At 42.0% G+C, this 22,543-nt stretch overlaps 1 protein-coding gene across 1 annotated transcript; it reads left to right on the forward strand.

Annotated features, from left to right (window-relative positions):
- Window positions 1-1,041: 1,041 nt before the first annotated feature.
- On the forward strand, window positions 1,042-14,329 carry LOC148049948 (vomeronasal type-2 receptor 26-like). Its single transcript, XM_087705703.1, has 8 exons — window positions 1,042-1,060; window positions 3,278-3,496; window positions 6,684-6,837; window positions 7,921-8,036; window positions 8,670-9,526; window positions 11,318-11,536; window positions 12,648-12,777; window positions 13,425-14,329. Exons 1-8 carry the CDS (start codon window positions 1,042-1,044, stop codon window positions 14,327-14,329), a joined length of 2,619 nt encoding a protein of 872 aa, XP_087561829.1.
- Window positions 14,330-22,543: the final 8,214 nt, after the last annotated feature.

Consider the following 22,543-nt stretch of genomic DNA (forward strand, 5'->3'; position numbering starts at 1 on the left):
GTAAACATCCGACCAGATTGACCTTTCCTGACCCGCAATGATTTAATCAATAGATCTGGAGAACACTTTTAGTGTCTCAGAATGTGGAACTCTTTCAATTGGGGATTCTCAAAGAAGCTCACTTGGCTGACCTAGAAGGGCCCAGGATTAACAGGAGATTTAAATTAAATTAAATTAGAATGAAATTGAATGCCTGACCAGATTAATTTTTGCTGGATAGTAATGATTAATCTGATATATCTGGGTGACATCCACTTAGAAAAAGCCCTTTTAATGCCTCAGAATGCAGAACTCTTTCTGTTGGGGATTCTCCAAGAAACTCTCTTGGCTTGCCTAGGATTTAAAGGAGATTTATGGTAAGTGAGACATGGTGGGACAAAAGACAGGCTTTCTCTATATCTGATATAATGAAAGCATGAAGAATGGTGTTACAGATCATTAGAATAAGGAGATGGGAAGATGAATTTAATCCAACTATAAGATAAAGGATCCTGGCGTTATTTCTCCCTAAATTCAGTCCAAATTGGCTTCTCTGCAATGTGCACTTTACCTACAGAAACATGGAGAAGAAGTTGACTACCTTGTATGACAAGCTATTCTTCTCCACTGAAAGGTCAGAGGGCTTGAGAAAGGGATTAGAAGGAGATTTAATCATCAAGGAGAAACATTGTGAGGCTAGGTGGGATTTAAATCTGCCCCATCTTCAAGACTGCCCTTTCCATGTTGCCCTGAATAAAAAGACAATCAAGGAAAGACTTACAGATAATAGACATCCCAATCACCAGGACGCTCATCTAAAATAAAAAATGGGACTACAGAAATTGAGAGAGGCAGGTTTCCACCGATAATGAGATCTCCAGGTCTGTAATAGTCTTTCTGTGCTTGGAAAGGTCTCCTCCAGAAGCAGTTTGGCCTCAGGACCATCTGGACGGCTGCAGGCAAGGACCATAGCAACATTAAAAGCCAAATCATTGGCCACAAAAAGAGACCCTCTTCCTAGAGCAAATCAAGAAAGGATGATGTAGGGAATGTGATGCTCTCATGACTTCAGAGGGCTCAAGTAAGGTTTTAAATCTTCAAGATAAACATTCATCTCAGCTCCAACTCTGAAGAGACCCAGCCATGTTATTCAGAGCATGCTAAGTAAACATGTTTGGACTGGACACAAACCTCTTTATGCTAAGGGAGGGTTAATCTTTGGAAATCCACTGAGATGAAGTAAGAATTACTAGTGAATGGAAATAATAAAACACAAACTGAACTTAATAGAAAAGGAAGAATTGGCGCAACAAATCATAAGAGAAAAACAAAACTTTTTTGAAAATGCTAATAAATCAGGAAGATGTTTAGCCTACAAATTGAAAAAAGAAAAAGAAAAGAAATTGATAAGTAAACTACAAGATGTGAAAGGAAACTTACAGTTTCAAAATGAGTGTCAGCATTCCAAATATCATACAAAATTAAATCAGAGTCCAAGGCAGAGCTTTCCTCAGAGTTCCAATTTATTAAGAGAGACATGTTGGTACATCTGCGGGAAACCTCAATCTGAAAGCTTCCTGGGGTTCCCACCCAGTTGAAATTTCATGATCTTGCCCCCACACCCACAAGTCCATCACATGGTCCAATCTGCCACTGCCTCACTGGCATTTCCACCCATCCAGTTCAGGTCAGGCTCAGAGATGTGGAGACAAAGAATGACCTTGGCTTTCTAGAAAGGATTTTTTTTTATTTTGACAACAACACATTCTACTCCTTACTATTCCCCCTCCCAATTCCCCACTAATGAAACAGCATAGTAAAATAAGAGAGAGTGTGGCAGGCCAAAGATCCTAAAAGGAACCAGCTGCAGGCCTGACAGGCGCCCTCTCCTCAGAAGAAAAACGTTTCCTGAAAAGAGAATAACATAAAAGTTAACACAACAAAATTAACCACCTCTTCTCCCCACCCTTTGGTTATCAAGAAACTTATCAGGGAATCGTTTTACTAACTTATCTGCCTTTAGGTCCCAGCTTTTCACCCAAGTAGCTTCGGACAAAGGGTACCCCTTCCAATGCACTAAATACTGTAAGCGACCCTATACAGCCTGGAGTCTAAGATTTTTTCACCTCATAATGTGTTTCTCCTTCTACCACTACAGGAGGAGGGGGAGCTTGGGTGAATGATCTTATGCTGGACCCAATTACTGGTTTCAACAAGCTACTATGAAATACTGGGTAAATCTTCCCTAGAATTCTGGGTAGACTGAGTTGAACTGTAACTGCTAGGTGTGGCATGAAAAGGTGCCAGGCAAGAGAGAGGAGAAGAGTTCCAGAGGGCCAGCAAGTCTGCTGCTATCAATGTGTCCCTTGTCCAGAAGGCACCATTTCTAATCAGACAGGTAGAGCAAATGTCAAAAGCAGATCTTCCAGGATCAGTTGATAGACATGTCAGAGGAAGAGAACTACTAACACACAACAACAAAAACAGCAACAATCATAATCAACAGAATTGAAGTACAAAGTAGAGACCTTGAGTCAAATAACTCTCATTGCTGTGGTTCTTCTGCATCATTCTTTCCTCTTCCCTCTTTCTCTATAAACTACTTTGGACCAGGAAAAGAGACCGTTCGCTCTCCCAAAACTCAGTAGACATTTTCATGACCTTTTTGGTTTCACTGTAGATCTTCTCAACACAAACACAAAACCAGACCAGCTGGAGCTGAACTCCTCCTTGTCTGGGGCTAACTTATCCAAAGCATCATTAATAATATACAAAGAATGAACTTGTTTCATCCATGATGAAATACACAAAGGGTCATTCCATCACTTTCTTTGTGGACTGGCCAAAGCAGAAAGGGGAAATCATGCCAGAATAGAGGGAGGGAGGAATAATGAAGGGGAAACAACACATGGCAGATGTCCCTGGAATCCTCAGGCAAATATTTGATTTCTTGATTTCAGATGCAGCTTCCTGTGATCCCTGCCCAGAAGACCAATATCCCAACAAGGACAAGGACACTGCATTGCCAAGAAGATCCACTTCCTTGCCTACCAAGAGCCTCTGGGATATGCTTTAGCTTCTCTCACACTTTCTTGCTCTGAAATCATATTGGGAGTCCTGGCAATTTTTCTTAAACATTGTGACACACCTATTGTTAAGGCCAACAACCGAGATCTCACCTATATCCTCCTGGTCTCCCTCCTGCTCTGCTTCCTCTGCTCCTTCCTTTTCATTGGTCAACCCCAGAGGCTCATCTGTCTTTTCCGAAAAACTGCCTTTGGCATTCTCTTTTCTGCAGTTTCCTCTGTTTTGGCAAAAACTGTCATGGTGGTTCTGGCCTTCATGGCCACTAAGCCAGGGAACAGAGCAAGGAAATTCTTAGGAAAACCACTGACCAACTCCATTGTTTTAGCCTGTCCCCTGATTCAAGCAGTTCTTTGTGTCACCTGGCTAGCAACCTCTCCCCCATTTCCCAACTTTGATTTCCAGTCCTTAGTAGGAGAGACCATCTTGGAATGTAATGAAGGGTCAGCTTTAATGTTTTATGCTGTCCTCGCCTACCTGGGGTTTTTGGCCCTGGTCAATTTCACTGTCGCCTTAGGAAATTGCCTGACAGCTTTAACAAAGCCAAGTTCATTACTTTTAGCATGCTTATCTTTTGCACTGTTTGGATTACCTTCTTCCCCACCTACCTGAGCACCAAAGGGAAGTCCATGGTGGCTGTGGAGAGCCAAGGTGGCACAGTGGTTAAATGCAGCACTGCAGGCTACTGCTAGATCAGCAGTTCAGCGGTTCAAATCTCACCAGCTCAGGGTTGACTCAGCCTTCCATCCTTCCGAGGTGGGTAAAATGAGGACCCAGATTGTTGGGGGCAATATGCTGACTCTCTGTAAACCGCTTAGAGAGGGCTGAAAGCCCTATGAAGCGGTATATAAGTCTACTGCTATTGCTAAGTCTACTGCTATCTTCTCCATTTTGGCCTCTGGGGCTGGTCTCTTGGCTTGCATCTTTTTTCCCCAAATGCTACATTATCCTTTCAAGCCAGATCTGAATCAGAGAAAAAATATAATGGGGCACTAGAATCTTTGATTCATATGCAAACTTGTAACTTTTATTTTGCCCTTGGGCTCTTTTTTAATTTGATGTGGTTTCTTAACAATAATTAAATAGGAGAGTGGCTTGTCCTTCCAATGATTGGAAATCATGCAAATATTTAATGGTGCAGTAGTTAAAATGCAAAATTGCAGGCTAATTTTGCTGATTCCCAGGGATTCTATCTTCAGCATCTCAAGGTCAATTCAGCCTTCCTTCATTCCGAGGTCAGTAAAATGAAGACCCAGATTGTTGGGGACAGTTAGCCGACTCTGTAAACTTCTTAGAGAGGGTCTAAAAGAACTGTGATGTGACATATAAGCCTAAGTGCTATTGCTATTTTTATTTTATAATGAATTCTGTCCAAAGACACATAATTTTAGTTCGTGTTTGAAATTCCTTCTATTTGCATTTCAGATTTGGTATAATACAACTTCGAGTATTAAAACATTTCTCCTTAGGTCTCAGTATTGTGATGTGATATGCTTAACTAATTAGAATAATACATTAAACAACCTTTTGGACAGTAACTGTGACTAACAAGCAAGCACTGGAACACAAAACAACAACCATGATGCTGGTAGGAAATTACGAAATGGAGTCTCATTTACTTTGGTCATATCATGCAGGGAAATTCACTTGAGAAAGCAGTTATATTTGGAAGAGTTAGCGGTAAAAGAAAAACAGGCCACCAAAAAATGCCATGGCTGGACACTAAGAAAAGTGACAGCAGCTGGAGCATAAAACAGCTCAAAAATGTAGTGCAGGATCAGAAGGTCTGGCCCATAGAATCCCAAGAGTCATTTCCAACTCAATGGATATGGATCCCTATTATATATTGGGTAGATCACACCTCAATATAAAGTAACAGGGTATAAGATCCAGGCAGGGACAGCATACACTGAATGACACCACCAAGTAGTTGGAACAGGAACATAAGCACAGCGTATGGGCTAAACCTTCTAAAACCCAGTTATGATATTCCACACAAAGTTGTGGAGAATAATAGGGCTATGATCCTTTGGGACTTCCAGATCAAAGGAGACAGGCAGGTCCTAGCCAATGAACCAGACAAGGAGGTCATGGAGAAGTAGACAGAGGTAGGGATAGATGAAGCAGTGTCCAATGGAACACAAGTTGCCTTCAGAAGTTGTGGGAGCTTCATCGCTGGAAGCTTTCAGGAAGAGAATGGACTGCCATCTGTCAAAAATGGTGTAGGGTCTGCTTGGGAGGTGTGTTGGACTCGATGACCTACAAGGTCCCTTCCAACTCTGTTAATCAGTATCTGTAAATGACAGCAAGATCAGGAAGAAGGAGGGTGGGACACTGAAAAAGTCCCAGGGTCTAATGGATGAACTGGAGAGGATGTGGAAAGTCAAGGCCAAAGTGGTCCTAGTGATAGGGATATTTTGGGCAGTGACTCCTAAACTGGTAAAGGAGCTCCAGCAGATCCCAGGAACAACAGTAGAGTTCTAGGCCCAGAAGAATGAGACCCCAGGGTAACCTCATCCATCTCCATGTGGTGAGGTATCCTCAAAATGCTGATGACATCCAATTGAACATCGGTGCTTCTGATAAATTAAGCAGTGTTGTTCATGTCCTGTCCTGCTATCTGGAGGCTATGAGTGTCTGCATGGGGAAAAACAGGCTTCTAAGGAACCCCAGAAAGACTGAATGGCTTTGGGTTTGGGGGATCTCTAGTTCTAGGACTATATCATCTATGGTGCTGGATGGTGTTGCATTGCCCCCAAAAGTCCCTGTGAGAGCTTTGTGGTCTTCCTGGACTCACAAATCCTGCTTGAGGATCAAGTGGCAGTTATGGCTAGAAGGGCCTTTTCACAACTTTTTTTTTAATGCCAGTTGCACCCATTCTAGGACAAAAGATGCCCTAATCACCTCTCGGTTGGACTATTGCAATGTGTTCCATATGGTCCTTCCCTTGAAGAGTATCCAGAAACTTCAACTGGTGCAAACTGCATTAGCAAGAGCAGTTATGTTTCTGGTAGGTCTCATTATATCTTTGCTTGCTAAGCTGCATTGGTGGTCTCATCACTCCTGAGCTTCTGAAGTTCCCTCAGAGCTGGTCATGCAATAGCCTTGGGGACCCTGATAATTTCAATTCTTTTTAATAAATGTTGTATAAAGGTTTTAACCAATGATTGCCTTCCTTATTAACAATTTTACTGGACTGTTGTATGCTGCTCAGAATCACTTTGCATGAGATATAAACTTCATCAATCCATCCATTCCATCCCGCCCCCTGTCTTGTGGATATAACTAAACCTCTTATTCCATCTAAATGTTGGCATGATTGCTCACCCTTACTAGGGTACAGCTGACTGCCACCCTGCCCCATCAGCACACATTCGGTCTGAACATACTATGGTGCAGATCAAACTCCATCTTCTGTACAGGTGTTCACTTTCAGATAGGGCAACAAGTTTACTTCACTTTGATTCTCAAGTCCATCTGCTCTGTGGATTAGCTACAGGGGACACAAACATGTTTTTTCCTATCTGATGTACAAACAACATCCATTGCTCAGTGGGTAGGACAATGGCTTTTCCTTGCAATTATCAGAATAACAGTAATTCGTATTGTATCCCCTGCAGATTTCAATCCAGAAAAAATTTCCAAGGTTAATTCTGCTTTCAAATATATGTTCTACATTCTCACACTGCTGGGAGACCTTGCCTTGTCTACCACAGAGCTAACTCCAGGGTTTGGTGAGACTCAGCTGGCCTTCGTATCAAAGCACAAAGACAGGTAAGAGAAAGCATGGTTGATACAGTATTTTATTGATTGATTAGTCTTGCAACCTTATCATTAAAATAGTATAAAATGCAGCACATAGTTTAATTTCAGAATATGACAGATAAGAAGGAATAAAGTGACATAATACAAATGTGTTACTAGAAAGAGACAGCATATAAATTTGCCCTGGGGCCATCTAAAAGGCACCAAAGCTGTCTATTGTGTTAAAACTCTGCTGAGATTTCAAGTGCTCCCTGCAATTCAGCTTCTGCATAAACCTTGATTTTTGCTCTAGGAGGGAAGGTGAGAAGAATGACTGGGCTGCCTCTCCTGCTGCTGCTGCTCCTCTGGCTCCTTCCCTCAATTGCTGCTAAGGAGATTCAAACCGTATGTGCATCCCAAAAACAGTTTAATTTTCGATATTCATGGGAATTTTACAGGCCTGGTGATCTGATTATTGGAGGGAATTTGGCCCTGCTCACCTCTCTGCTGTTCAAAATCCCAGATTTTCAAAAGGACCCATTCCATCTAGGTAATATAGTCGCGTAAGTTTCACCTGAAGGGGAAAGATGTAGGTGATTATTTTCTTTCCTTTGGATTCAGGGCCTCTTTTAAGAAATACTCATTCTGGGGATTTTCAGATCTTAGTCCTTGTCTCAATAAAGAGGCAAATTCAAGAAATAGGCTAGGAATCAGCAGAGCTCATGAATAATGGCCCTTAGTGAGTCTGTGTTTTGACCCTCACTGGAGTCTTTTGTTCAGACCTGAAGAAGCTGCTCTGGGAGAGGAAGAAAATGATTAGCTATGAAGAAGAGCAACTGGGGAGGATTTCAGACCAAGTGAAGGAAGGAAGGAGAACAAAGTGGGGGGGGGGGGTTAAAATGATCTGAGATAAGTAAGACCTGGATTTTCTCTTTACCCAGAAATCCACCCAAGTTGAGTCAAGGAACATCCTTAAACAACAACAACCACCCCCCCCCCAAAAAAAAACCCAATTAAACTTGTGACTTTCTGTTCCAAGGACATCCAACAAAGGTAATTCCAACTTCAACAGAACACAGAATACAATGATCCCCAATATTTTTCTCATTATAGACTCACATCCCCAAACTACCAGTACTTCCTAGCCTTGGTGTTTACTGTCATGGAGGTGAACAAGGATCTGGATCTCCTGCCTAACATCACCCTTGGCTTCCACGTCCATGAGAATAGCAAGTTTCACAGGCACATTTCCTTACAAAGCCTCTCCCTGCTCTCCACACGAGGCCAAATGGTTCCAGGTTATAAATGTGACAGGCAGGACACCCTTCTCTCCATCATTGGAGGTGAAAACCCCAAATCCTCAGGGCAGATGGCCTCCATCTTCAGCATCTTAAAGATCCCACAGGTAAGTGGGGATTACAGTATGGAGTAGACAAACATAGAGAAGGCAAGGATGAAATCAATGTTTTGGTGGGGAGGGGAGGATATTAGGTGTATATGACTTAAATAATCCATCCCATATTTGAATTGATTTCTGGATTTTATATATCAAGATACATTTTTATATAACCACAAAGCCATATTGATATAATTCTGAAAGAGGAATTAGTTCCTGACTTTCATAGAAGTTTATCATATTTCTGTACCTTTCGGTGCAATTTATTCTCTGTGTCAGATTTAGGGTTTGTTCCTTTGACTTCTGATCTATCACAACCAGTCAAAACCGGAAACTGGCGGCTCTTCCTAAGAAGGGAGGAAGATGAAACCTGCCACTTGAAGTGGATAAACTTGACTGGTGGGGTAATAAATCACACAATGGGGACCCTTAAAATCAGCATTAAAATGTCCTTTGTCTGTTAAAGAGGATTCTCACTTTCTCCAGCTAGGTGTCGGCTTTGAATTCTCACAGGGAGGCAAAAGACTTTATCCATCCTTCTTCCGGATTAATCCCAGGGAATTTCCTCAGTACGTGGGTATAGCCCAGCTGCTCATGTATTTCCAGTGGAACTGGATTGGGCTGGTGGCCCCTGACAATGACAGTGGAGAACATTTCATCTCCTCTTTGGTGCCAATGCTGAAGAAGAAGGAGATCTGCCTGGCCTTCACTGAAATTATGAAATCTGGTTTTACTGCTACTTCAGATTCAAAATTATTTCAGATTTTAAACACGTGGTCTATAGGTGAAGTGATTGTTTTGTTTGCAGATTCCAATACTATTGCAAATGTACAGGCAGTTATTTTTGTTTATGAAAGAGAGAGAAATGCATCATTTCTGAAAGTCTGGATCTTTACATCCAGTTGGAAACTTAATGTTCTGAACTCTCAATATCTATTGCAAGGTATAAAGCCCTTCCATGGAGCTTTGCATTTTAGGGACCACACCAGGGATGTCTCGGAATTCAGCCGTTTTCTCCTGTCTTTAGACCCTTTGAACCCACAAGGGGACGTTTTTCTCCCAACGTGGTGGGAATTTGTCTTTGGCTGCAAGATCTACAAACCAGGCAGGATCCCTCCAAAGGGGAGAAAACCATGTACAGGAAAGGAGGATTTACGGAATCTGCCATCTTACGTGTTTGAAACAAGCATGACAGGGGAAAGTTACAACATCTACAACGCCATTTATGCTGTGGCACATGTGTTACATGCCATGCATGGATCCAGAGGGCAACCAGCCATGATGAGGATTGGAAAGAGGATCTCAAATGTCCAGTCATGGCAGGTAATTTCTGTGGGTTTTTTTTTTTTTTGGCCCAGTCCATTCCTTGGACTGGATAAAGGTTTTTAATACAGGACACAGATGCTTAGAGAGGAAATTCCCCAGGTGTTTTTCTTGAATTAAACAATTCTATGGCATCATATCACTGCATCAAATCTGCATCAAACCAGATTAAAACAGCAATTATTAACAAAAACACAAAGTAACTGAGAGCAGAATAGGAAGTAATAAATGGAAGATTATCAAGAGTGATCCAATGTCCAGTCATAAAAGGTAATTTCTGCAATCATCATCATCATCTTTAAATAGGAAACTCACAATTTGTATTTCTTTTATCAAAAATATGCATGGCATCATATCACTGCATCAAACAAGACTGAAACAGTATTTAAGCAGAAAACAACAGTAAAGTGAATTAAACACAATATTTTGTTGAGAGAGGTGGAGGGGAGAAGAGAAATAATCCAAGCCAGTTGCCCATGAGGTCCATATAGGAAAGACTTTCCTAAAAGTTCTTCAAGGGTTGCCTGAGTTTCATAAAGTGGTCATTCCAGGGAGGAAGCACCATCCCAGAGCAAGAGAGAACAAAGAGCAAGATAGCAATTTTGCCAGATGCTTAAACAGTCCTAGTGGGCACATTTGCAGAACCACCTCAGTTTTCTTCTGGATGTGCCCTTGATGACGATGATGATGTTATCCGTCATGCCTGACTTTTGGTGATTCTGTGGTCCAGATCGCTCGTCATTCTCCAATCTTGTACTACTTTTTAAAAAGATAGTAAACTCAGTTGATTTTAACCTTGGTTTGTGTTTCTATGGCTTAGCACGCTGTGTGACCTTCCTCCTGTCTTTAGTTTGCAACGTGTTGTACTGAACAGCTTGTTGTGTCCAAGCAACCTTTGTCAAATTTACCACACAGAACTGGACTCAACCTAGTCTGAAATTCATCAGATGTTTTTTATTTCTGCCTCAAAGGCTAAAGAACGGATCTCTTTGGCCAGTGAAGCCACAAATTAGGGCAGGCAATGTGTGGAAAACAAATCCTTAGCAGAGTGAAGGGAGTATTAGCAAAACAGAAATAAAGAAGGAATGTTTGCTAATTGGCATATTAAAAGGAACTTTTCCTTTTACAAAACCTTTACAAAAGTAAAAAAAATTAAAAAAAACTTATTTCAACATTTTAAAAAGAAGAAAAAAGTCAAGGAAACAATTGATCCATTAATGGAAGAAAATGGCAAGAAGGGAATAAGCAAACACACAATTCAGCATCAAAGGCTAAACCTTGGGCCTCTTCTGGACAGTAGAATAACAAACTGGGGCAGGAAATTTCTTCACATGGCCCCACTTGGTCATATCTTGTTCCCACATTCTGCTTTCCTTGATTGTCAGCTAGAGAAAGTCACTGGGATTCTACACTGATATGGTAAAAATGATTTAATCGTTCCTAAAATGCATTACTCATTTTCAAGACTTTGGGCCAAAGTCAACATTTAAAAAGAGCCTAGTATCACAGAAGCAAGATCATACAAAGAATTTTGAAAAGTGGCAGTAACATATTTGTACGTACCGTAGATACCATTCTGATAAAAACTACAGCTGAAGAAGCTATAATACAAATGACCAATGCAAAAGAGAAACTTTTGGAGGGGAAGTAGTTAAAAATTTGATGCTATTCCGGATTGTTCAGATCTTCAGCAAGGAAACTCTTCTAGATTCTCAGATATATATCAATCCCCTAATATGAGGGCCATCACACAATTATAGAAACCAATTATTCCAATTTCTTTCCATTCAGCTTCTTCCCTATTTGAGGAAAGTCCAGTTCAACAATAGTGCTGGTGATGAAATCTCCTTCTCAGAAAGTGGACTGGGATCTGCTCGTTATGATCTTCTCAACTGGGTTTTCTTCCCCAATCTATCTTTTGTCCACAGGAAAGTTGGACAGATAGAACCTGAGGCTCCCCCAGGCCAGGATTTCAACATTAACTCTGATGCAATTGTCTGGACAAAAAGGGTGAGCTGGAAGTTAAAATAAATACAGCAAAAGAGTCATTCTCCTCTGGGGATTCTCCCTTACTGGAGAACAGGTTACTGAATCAAAACTTTGGCAACCATTTGATGACAAAACTACTTTGCATGTAACAGTTTGCCAGATGACCACCCCAGACCTCAAGACTGGACTACTGCAATGCGCTCTACATGGGGCAGCCCTTGAAGAGCATTCGGAGACTTCAGCTCGTCAAGAATGCAGCCGCGCAAGCAATCGTGGGTGCATCTCAGTACACCCACGCTACATCTATCCTCCGCGAGCTGCACTGGTTACCAATTGGTCTCCGGATATGCTTCAAGGTGCTAGTCATCACTTATAAAGCCCTTCATGGTATTGGACCTGGGTACTTGAGAGACCGCCTGCTGCCAATTACCTCCCAAAGACCCATTAGATCACACAGGGCAGGCCTCCTCCGGGTTCCGTCTACCAGCCAATGTCATCTGGCTACTACCCGGGGGAGGGCCTTCTCTGTGGCAGCACCGGCCCTTTGGAACGAACTCCCCGCAGAGATTCGGACCCTCACCTCTCTCCAGGCCTTCCAAAAAGCCGTTGAAACCTGGCTGTGTCAGCAGGCCTGGGGTTGATGAGTTCCCTTCCCCTCTTGAATGGTGTGGCTGTTGGTTGTTTTTAAATGCCTGTATTTGTAGTTTTTGTGTTTCCCTTTCCCTCCTTGGGTTTGTGCGCCGCCCTGAGTCCCGCGGCATATAAATAAAATGAAACCTAAACTTAAACATATTTGAGGTCTGATTTGTGACAGATCCAAAAGGGTTGAGATTAGGAAGAAATTCTACTTGATACCCAGGATGCAGATGGAGCAGCCAATAGTGGTTTCCATGGACCATTCCCATTCAGTTGGATCTCCATCAGTGTTTGCTTCAGAAAAGCTATAGCTTTCCATTCCAGATGGAATGGAACTGGCCTTAATCTCCCTGTGTCTTTTCCAGGTTTTTTGCTAGAGCCCAGTTCACCATTTCATTTGAAAACATTCTGATGGTAGATATAGAAATGTGGAGAAGAATGAATGAAGCATATTCTTTGCTTATGCCATCTCAATCATCTCTCTTTTCTCTTTTAGAAAATGCCCTTTGGCAGGTGTGGCATGAAGAGGTGCCATGCAGGAGAGAAGAGGAGTGTTCCAGAGGGAGAGCAAGTCTGCTGCTACCGATGTGATCCTTGTCCAGAAGGGACCATTTCTAATGAGACAGGTAGAGAACACTTCTAATGTAACTCTTCTATGATCCAGGAAACCATTCAGTAGAAGCAAATATCAATTTTGTTGTTATTTTTCATAAATTGACATTCTTCAACATAGTCATGTTTTTTCAGCAGAAATTCTTATTTCATGGATCTAAACTGTCCTGCCCACCTCCCACCCCAGGTCACTTGAGTCAGGGTTGTCCTGAGGTTGTCCTGAGGAGACAACCTGTCCTGATGCTCATCAATTTAACACAAGGTAGTTGGGACACAATTCATGTGTTGAGGAGTCCTTAGTGCTCTTCATGTGTTACCTCCTTGACTTTCTACTCCTTCTCTTACAGCCCATTGGGAAATCCCACTACAAATCTTTTCATGAAGGAGTGTGAGGTTCAATATTTCTTATCTAGATTATGATTGTTCAGTCCCAGATAATTGATAGACCTGTTGGGGAATGAGAAGTTATATCCAGCTATATCTGTGTATTCTCCTCTGCAACAAAATCCTGAAAGTGTAATTGCAAAACACAAAGCAGAGAATTTGAGCCAAAGAGGTGAAAACATCATTGCCTCTAGCTAACCTGTCATCAGGGTCATCCGTAAAGGATGATTAACCCTTTTTGATCCATCATGAAATACAAAATGACTCCTGATTTCAGATGCAGCTCACTGTGACCCCTGTCCAGAAGACCAGTATCCCAACAAGGACAAGGACCACTGCATTGCCAAGATGCTCCACTTCCTCTCCTATCAAGAGACTCTGGGATACATCTTAGTTTCTCTTGCTCTTTTTCTCTCTGTGACCACATCTGCAGTCCTGGTGGTTTTCCATAAACATCATGACACACCAATTGTCAAGGCCAACAACCGAGATCTCACCTATATCCTCCTAGTCTCTCTCCTGCTCTGCTTCCTCTGCTCCTTCCTTTTCATTGGGCAACCTCGGATGCTCACCTGTCTCTTCCGACAAACAGCCTTTGCCATTCTGTTTTCCCTTGCGGTTTCCTCTGTCTTGGCAAAAACTGTCATGGTGGTTCTGGCTTTCATGGCCACCAAGCCAGGAAACAGGGCAAGGAAATTCTTAGGAAAACCACTGACCAACTCCATTGTATTAGGCTGTCCCCTGATCCAGGCAATTCTTTGTGCCACCTGGCTAATAACCACTCCCCCATTTCCCAATTTTGATTTCCACTCCTTGACTGGAGAGGCCATCTTGGAATGTAATGAAGGCTCAGCTTTAATGTTTTACACTGTCCTGGCTTACCTGGCTTTTCTGGCCCTTGTGAGTTTCACTGTTGCCTTTCTGGCTAGGAAATTGCCTGACAGCTTTAACGAAGCCAAGTTCATTACTTTCAGCATGCTGGTCTTCTGCAGTGTTTGGATCACCTTCATCCCCACTTATCTGAGCACCAAAGGGAAGTCCATGGTGGCCGTGGAGATCTTCTCCATCTTGGCATCTGGGGCTGGTCTCTTGGCTTGCATCTTTTTCCCCAAATGTTATATTATTCTACTGAGACCTGATCTAAATTGTAGAGAAAACATAATGAGACCCAAGAATCTCTGACTAATGTAGTTTTTGAGAACTTTTATTTGATTTTTGGACTTCTTTATTTTATCAGCATTCTTTAAAATATGAAATGAGGAAAGGGCTTTTCCATGAAATAATCAGATGATGCAAACCATTACAAAGTACCTGTTAATCTTAAACAATCCCTCACCTTTTATTTTTTACTTATGCCAGTTCTCTTCTGAGTCGATCCCCTTGAGTTGATCATCTTGGAAATAAATCTGGATGTTAAATATGTAAACATTCCTTTCCAAAATGATGGATTTATTTGAATCAAAAGTGTTAAAGAAAATATGTTGGGATGGATTTACTATCATTATTTTTAAGCACGTTTGTTTCCATAGATCACTGAAAGTTTGCTGAATTTCTTCTTATTTTTTTCATTCAACTGATTACTAGTTCTTTTAAAATAAATTATAGAATTCAAATAATCCACATTGTTTTTCTCTCTATTAATTGAAAAATACTTTATGAAGATATAAGATAATAACAATAGTAGATATTAAAGGTAGATATTAACAATATTTTTATGTCCCTGCTAATTGTTGCTACTTTTTATTCATGAAGAAGGAAGGACGAAGAGATGAATGGAAGAAAGGAAAGAAGCATGAATGACAATAAATGTTTTCTCAGAAGTCAAAATAATTGTTTCCTAGATTTGAAATACATACTTGTTGAATGTATTTGCAAATTAATATATCAAATACCAAAACAGTTGTATTTGGCAGAGGAATTGAGCGAACCAATGGTGGAATTCAATTTTTTTTACTAGCAGTTCTGTGTGTGTGGCTTGGTGGGCATGGCTTAGTGGGTGTGGCAGGAAAAGGATACTGCAAAATCTCCATTTCCATCCCACTTCAGGGCAAAGATAATGTCAAATCTCCATTTCAGCCCAACTCCAGGGGAAGGATACTGTAAAATCTCCATTGCAATACCACCCCAGGGGAAGAATACTGTAAAATATCCATTCCAACACCACCCCAGGCTAAGAATACTGTAAAATATCCATTCCAACACCACTCCAGGGCAAGGATACTGTAAAATCTCCATTTCCACCCAATTCCGGGGGAAGGATACTGTAAAATCCCCATTCCCTCCCCACTCCACTAACCTGCTTTCCAGCTCCATTCTCTGGTGCAAGGCAACATAAGAAGACCCAGCCAATCAGCTGGAACTCAGATCATCTGGGATTTGGGAGGCAGAGGATAGTTGAGGGCAGGGCAAGCCAGAGGTGGTATTTGCTCGTTCTCCAAACTACTCAAATTTTTCACTACTTGTTTGCCGGAAGCGGTCAGAACTGGCTGAATACCACCTCTGGAGTGAACTATTCAGAAGAAGCCCTTGCCAGACTGTTGCAGAACCTTAGTTCCCATTTGCCATCCGGAAAAAAAAGGTCATGGATGGGGGGAATTGAGCGGAGACTCCCAAAAGAACCTGAAAGAAGGAAGGGCAATGATTTTGTGCTGTACAGATTTGGTGGAAACTATGGTGGCCTGAAGGAAGGGAAATGTATGAAGAGCTATGCTGAGTTTAGCCATATTTCCTATAAAACCAATGAAATTGAGAGCAAGGATTTTTTTTTGCCAGGGCAACCTGGTCTACCCATTTATGGGATGGAGTGTACTGCTTCCATTTTCATTTTTGTCTTTCAGCACCAATCCAGGATCCTTCTCAGGCAGTCGATTTTGGGACAAAGCATTTTTGTGTTGAATTTATGTTTTACTAACAAAGATATAAAGGGAAACTAGTACAGATCTATTTCAAGCTATTTAGCTCTCATCAGCTAGCCATACCCTTCTGGGATTTGAACCCGGGCTACTTGCATATTAGGTAGATGTATTAACCTCTAAGCTATGGGCTATCCTCCCTTTGTCGGCTATACCTGGGGAAACATTAAATGTTTTTTGTCAGGGCAACCTGGTCTACCCAATTATGGGATTGAGCATACCACTTCCATTTTTATTTTTGCCTTTCAGCCCCAATCCAGGAGCCTTCACAGACAGTTGCTTTCATGACAAACTATTTTTGTGTTGAATTTATGTTTTACTAACAAAGAAATAAATAGAGACTAGTATAGATTGAGGGCAAGGCATTAAACACCAAATATATTCCAGAATAATTCTATTTTTAATAGCTTGTGGGACACAAGAAGCAGATCTAGTTTCTCAGGCAAAGCTGACAGTGTCCTGGAAGGTGGGAGGCTCTATAAATATTTTAAATAAGTAGACAAAACAAAACCTCCAGAGAACAGGGGCAGCAGCAGAAAAGAATCAGATTCTTGAGCAGGAGCTGAGAGTCAAGTGGGACACACACACACACACACACACACACACACACACACACACACACACACACCATATCACACCACAAGGCAGTGTAGCATCATGCAGGACCAAAGAGAGAAAGTCCTGAATGGACCAATCATCCACAGCTGCTTAGTTTTGCTAGGATTCAAACTGAGATTTTTCCTCCCCTTCCAACAGACTTCAACCACCTGGAGAAAACATTGACTGCATTGCTTTGTCAGTCAATGCTTGTAGAACTAAACATCATCAACCTACAGTTGACCTCTGAGCTGGAACTGAGAAGGTCTCACTGAGCCACCTAAACCTAAACAATCCACAGTTTGGGCTCAAACTCTCCATTCCAAGCAACACTGACTGGAACCATCTTCAGAGAAAGGAAAGAAGCACATAACAAACACATTGCACCCATTCTTATTACCACCATCAGTCAAGGGTTTACCATGGGTGATGGAATCCTTCCTATACCAGCTGACAATACTGGACACATTGTTTGTTTAATTGTTTTATTGAGCTTGTATGCCGCCCACTCCCGAAGGACTCCGGGCAGCTTACAATAAAACAAGGGAGGGGGATAATACACAAGACAACATATTAAAATATACAACAGTCACAATTTCCGAGGGCCTGGATATTTCGAAAGCTCCCCGGCCTGCTGGAGCAGCTAGGACTTAACGGCTTTGCGGAAGGCCGGGAGGGTAGTGAGGGTCTGGATCTTCATGGGGAGATCGTTGCAGAGGGCTGGAGCTGCAACAGACAAGGTTCTCCCCCGGGGAGTCGCCAGCCGACATTGGCTGGCAGATGGGATCCGGAGAAGGCCTAACCTGTGTGATCTAATCGGTTTATGGGAGGTGATCGGCAGGAGGCGGTCTCTCAGGTACCCAGGTCCGATGCCATGAAGGGCTTTATAGGTAACGACCAGTGCCTTGAAGCGGATCCGGAGACTAATGGGTAACCAGTGCAGCTCGTGGAGGATAGGTGTGACGTGGGTGTACCTGGGTGCACCCACAATCGCTCGCGCGGCTGCATTCTGGACCATCTGGAGTCTTTGAACACTCTTCAAGGGCAGCCCCACGTAGAGCGCATTACAGGAATCCAGTCTTGAGGTCACGGGGGCGTGAGTGACTGTCTGAAGAGCCTCCCGATCCAGGTAGGGTCGCAATTGGTGCACCAGGCGAACCTGGGCAAAGGTCCCCCTGGTCACAGCTGACAAATGGTGTTCTAAGGTCAGCTGAGGATCCAGGAGGACTCCCAAATTGCGAACCCTCTCTGAGGGGTGTATAATTTCACCTCCCAGCCTGAGAGATGGAATATTTGGCCAATCTTTGGGAGGGAACATCAGTAGCCACTTGGTCTTGTCTGGATTGAGTGCCAACTTATTTACTCCCATCCAGACCCTAACAGCCTCCAGGCAGTGGCACATCACTTCTACCGCTTTGCTGAGTTGGCACGGGGCGGACAGATACAGCTGCGTATTGTCCGCATATTGGTGGTACTTAATCCCGTGCCGGCGTATGATCTCACCCAGCGGCTTCATGTAGATGTTAAATAGGAGGGGGGACAGGACCGAACCCTGCGGCACCCCATAATTGAGGGGCCTTGGGGTCGACCTCTGCCCTCCAACCAACACCGACTGCGACCTGTCCGAGAGGTAGGAGAAGAACCACCGGAGGACGGTGACTCCCACTCCCACCTCTCGCAACCGTCGCAGAAGGATACTATGGTCGATGGTATCGAAGGCCACTGAGAGGTCAAGGAGCACAAGGATAGAGGGGTGACCCCTATCCCTGGCTCACCAGAGATCATCAATCAGCGCGACCAAAGCAGTTTCCGTGCTGTAACCAGGCCTGAAACCCGACTGAAAGGAGTCAAGATAATCAGTTTCATCCAAGGACCGTCGGAGTTGAGAGGCCACCACTTTCTCAACAACCTTCCCAACAAAGGGCAGGTTGGAGACGGGACGATAGTTGCTCAAAATGGCTGGTCCAGAGACGGTTTCTTCAGGAGGGGTCTCACCACTGCATCCTTTAGGAGGAGCAGGAAAGTTCCCTCCCGGAGAGAGATGTTAGCTATCGTCTGGTTCCAGCCGCGTGTCCAGTATACAAGTGGAGGCACTCACCGCTCCCATGGCCTTGTCCACTTCCTCAGGAGAAGCAAGTTGAAACTCAATCCATAAAGTATGCTCAAGACCTTCCCTCGGTACCTCAGCTGGTACCGTGCAATTGGAGTCCAGCTCTGTCCGAATCCGAGTGACTTTATCCGTTAAATACTGAACAAATTCCTCAGCTCTACCTTGTAAAGGGTCATCTGCATCCCTCCCTTTCAAGAGGGAGCGGGTTATTCTAAACAAGGCGGCTGGGCATGATTCAGCGGATGCAATAAGGGCGGCAAAATGCGAACATTTCGCCATCCATATTGCCACGAGATAGGCTCTGATAAAGGCTCTCATCAGTGCTCAGTCTGACTCAGATTTACTGGCTCATATAGTCCTGAGGGTGGAGGTTCATTCTCCAAGCGTGTGGGTTGGTTCCCAGATATATCATTCCACTGAAGATGTGATGATGTTACTTAGCCTGGTAAAGAAATGTTCGTAAACCAACCCACAAACTTAGAGAACAAATCTCTCTCGTCCTACACTCATTCTCAGTTCTAAGTTGCTTCTCTCCTTGATTAGTTTCCACCCATTGCTTCTTGTTCTACATTCAGGTGCCTTGGAGAATACTTTGACTACCTCTTCTTTGTGGTAACCCCTGAGATATTGGAACACTACTATCATGTCTCCCCTAGTCCTTCTTTTTATTAAACTAGACATACTAAGTTCCTGCAACCATTCTTCATACGTTTTAGTCTTCAGTCCCCTAATCATCTTTGTTGCTCTTCTCTGCACTCTTTTTAGAGTCTCCACATCTTTTCTACATCATGGCGACCAAAACTGAATGCAGTATTCCAAGTGTGGGCTTACCAAGGCATAATAAAGTGGTATTAACCCTTCATGTGATCTTGATTCTATCCCTCTGTTTATGCAGCCTAGAACTGTGTTGGCTTTTTTGACAACTGCTGCACGCTCCTATTTAAATGATTGTCCACTAGGACTCCAATATCTCTTTCACAGTTACTACTATTGAGCAAGGTACCACCTATACTGTACTTGTGCATTTTGTTTTTCATGCCTAAATGTAGGACTTTATTCTTTTCACCATTGAATGTCATTTTATTAGATAGGGCCCAATTTTCAAGTTTGTCCAGATCCTTCTGTAAGCCTCACTTCTGGAGTGTTGGCTATTCCTGCCAGCTTGGTCTCATCTGCAAATTTGATGTGTTCCCCATTTATTCCCTCATCCAAATCATTGATGAAGATGTTGAAGAGTACTGGGCCCAAAACAGAGCCTTGGGGTACTCCACTGTATACTTCCCTCCATGAAGATGCAGTTCCATTGAGGACTACACGTTGAGTGTGGTTGGTCAGCCAGTTACGAATCCATCTGGTGGTGATGCTGCCTAACCCACTTTCTTCTACTTTATCTAGTAGTAGGTTATTGTCTACCTTATCAAATGCCTTACTGAAGTCCAAGTAAACTATATCGACGGCATTCCTCTGGTCCACTAATTTTGTCACATCATCAAAGAATGCAATAAGATTAGTCTGGCATGATCTGTTTTTGACAAACCCATGTTGGCTTACTTTGTTTGCTTCTAGGTGTTCGCTAATTCGTTGCTTGATTATTTTTTCCAGAATCTTTCCTGGTATTGAGGTCAGGCTGATAGGTCTGTAGATTCCTGGATCTATTTTTTTTCCTTTTTTGAAGATGGGAACCACATCAGCTCTTTTCCAGTCCTCTGGTAGTTCCCCAGTGTTCCAGGATCTCTGAAAGATATAATTCAGTGGTTCTGAGATCTTCTCTGCCAGTTCCTTCAGAACCCCGGGGTATAATTAAGGTGACCAGATTTTCAGATTGGTAAAGAGGGACACCTTTGACTGGGGGGGGGGGAGCAACAAAAATTTTCATATAACGCAAACATAGTATTGTAATATATTTTTTTAATTTCAACATAACTACAATTTACAAATATAAATTTTAACTGTTGCCAAACATCGAAATTTTGATCACGTGACCATGAGGATGCTGCAACAGTCACTAAGTGTGAAAATGGTCGCTAAGTATGAAAAATGGTCATCAGTCACTTTTTTCAATGCCATTTTAACTTTGGTCACTAAGCCCATTATACCACCTTTCTTGCCACAGTTCTTAAGTGAATAACTGCAGCTGGTATTTTGTATTTTGGATAGAATCTTTTTTTAAAGAGCCTAAGACAATTTAAAAAAAGAATCCACATAAAATAAATTGAAGTAAAACATCTCAAACTATTCTTTCTATGCACAATATATTTCAAAGTATTGTGCATAGAATTTTTAAACATGATTTCACTTCAATTTATTTTGGATAGAATCTTTTTTTTAATAGTCTAAGACAATTTAAAAAAAGAATCCACACAGAATTTTTAAAAATCCTATGCACAATAAATAAAATATTATTTTAAAATAAATTAAAAAAATAAAAGAAAAAAACCAGCTCACTTACCAGCAGGCTTGCACTCCAAGTCAACCAAGAATGATGTAGATGTTAATACAAAGAACTGAGCAAATTGAAATGGTGAAATTAGTCAGGGAAATATTTTTCAAAGAAACTTTGCCATCATTTTTTTCACGAGCTGACCTCCAACCTCCATGCCCCTCCCCTCCAGAAAATCCAGGAAGTAACACTCGAGGCTTCTCTAGCCATGTATTTTCTGGAGCTCTATGGTATTAGGTCATTTTTTTCTTATAAAATGAGGTAAAAGGGGCGGGGGGTCCATTTTGTTGCTTTAACGTTTTAATATCTTCAATGAAAGTACTGAGACAGAGAGAGAGGTTAGACAGAGTATCTTTTGTCTTGCCCTGGTTAGGATTTCTTAAGCAAATCCACTGGGCTTTCAACATGAAACCAGAAAATTGGGACTTTTAAAAAACGGCTCAGGACACGGGACAAATTGTTAGAAATCATGGCCATCCCGTTGAAATTGGGACGTCTGGTCACCTTAGGTATAATCCATCCAGTCCTGGTGATTTGAATTTGTCTAGGGTAGACAGGTGCTCACTTACCGTTTTCTTCCCTATTTCAATTTGTGTTCCTAATCTGATTTTTGTGGTGCTGTTTTTGATAGGTTGGACTGTTTTATCCCTTTATGTAAAGACAAATGCAAAACATGAGTTAAATAGTTCTGTTTTCTCCCTGTTGCTTGTCACCGTCTTGCCTTCTTTAAAGATTAACCTTTAAAATTAAAGATCAAGAAGAGACAGATTATGATGTGATTTGGAATAAATTCTATTAATGGATAGAAGCAAGAGGTAGGAATGAGAGAAAAATAAGATCATAAATGTTAGTTCTGAAGGTAAGAAAATAAATAATGATAATACATACTTTAGTGTGAAAAGAAATTTAGCTAAAAGCTCTTTGGTTATATTATTAGTATTGTTACTATACCTGTATTATTGCTATTAGTTTGTATGTCAATGTTATCCTGACAATGCACTGTTTTTCAAAAAAGGGTTTATGAATAAAATTTATTTAAAAAAGAAAAGAAATTAACTTATCCCATAGAACTTAAAAATGGGTGGGAAGATCTCCCAAGAAGTTACATTAATTTAAACTAGTTGGACTTGGATAATATGTTCTGCTATATTTTGCTGACCAAGGAATGCTGTGAAGGTTCTGTCCCAGTGCTTGAAGGATGTTGGAGGTGAAGGAACTCTCAGACTTAATCCTAGCAGAAACCCAAACAAAGCAACAGTGGATGCTTGGTTCTTCCAATATTGGGACTTTTCCTATTTGGTCCTGGATAATGGAATAACAGAGTTGGAAGGGACCTT

This window comes from Thamnophis sirtalis, unplaced genomic scaffold, assembly GCF_051295495.1.
Source record: "Thamnophis sirtalis isolate CommonGarterSnake01/CBP01778 unplaced genomic scaffold, rThaSir2_p1.2 scaffold_1, whole genome shotgun sequence".
Classification (NCBI taxonomy): domain Eukaryota; kingdom Metazoa; phylum Chordata; class Lepidosauria; order Squamata; family Natricidae; genus Thamnophis; species Thamnophis sirtalis.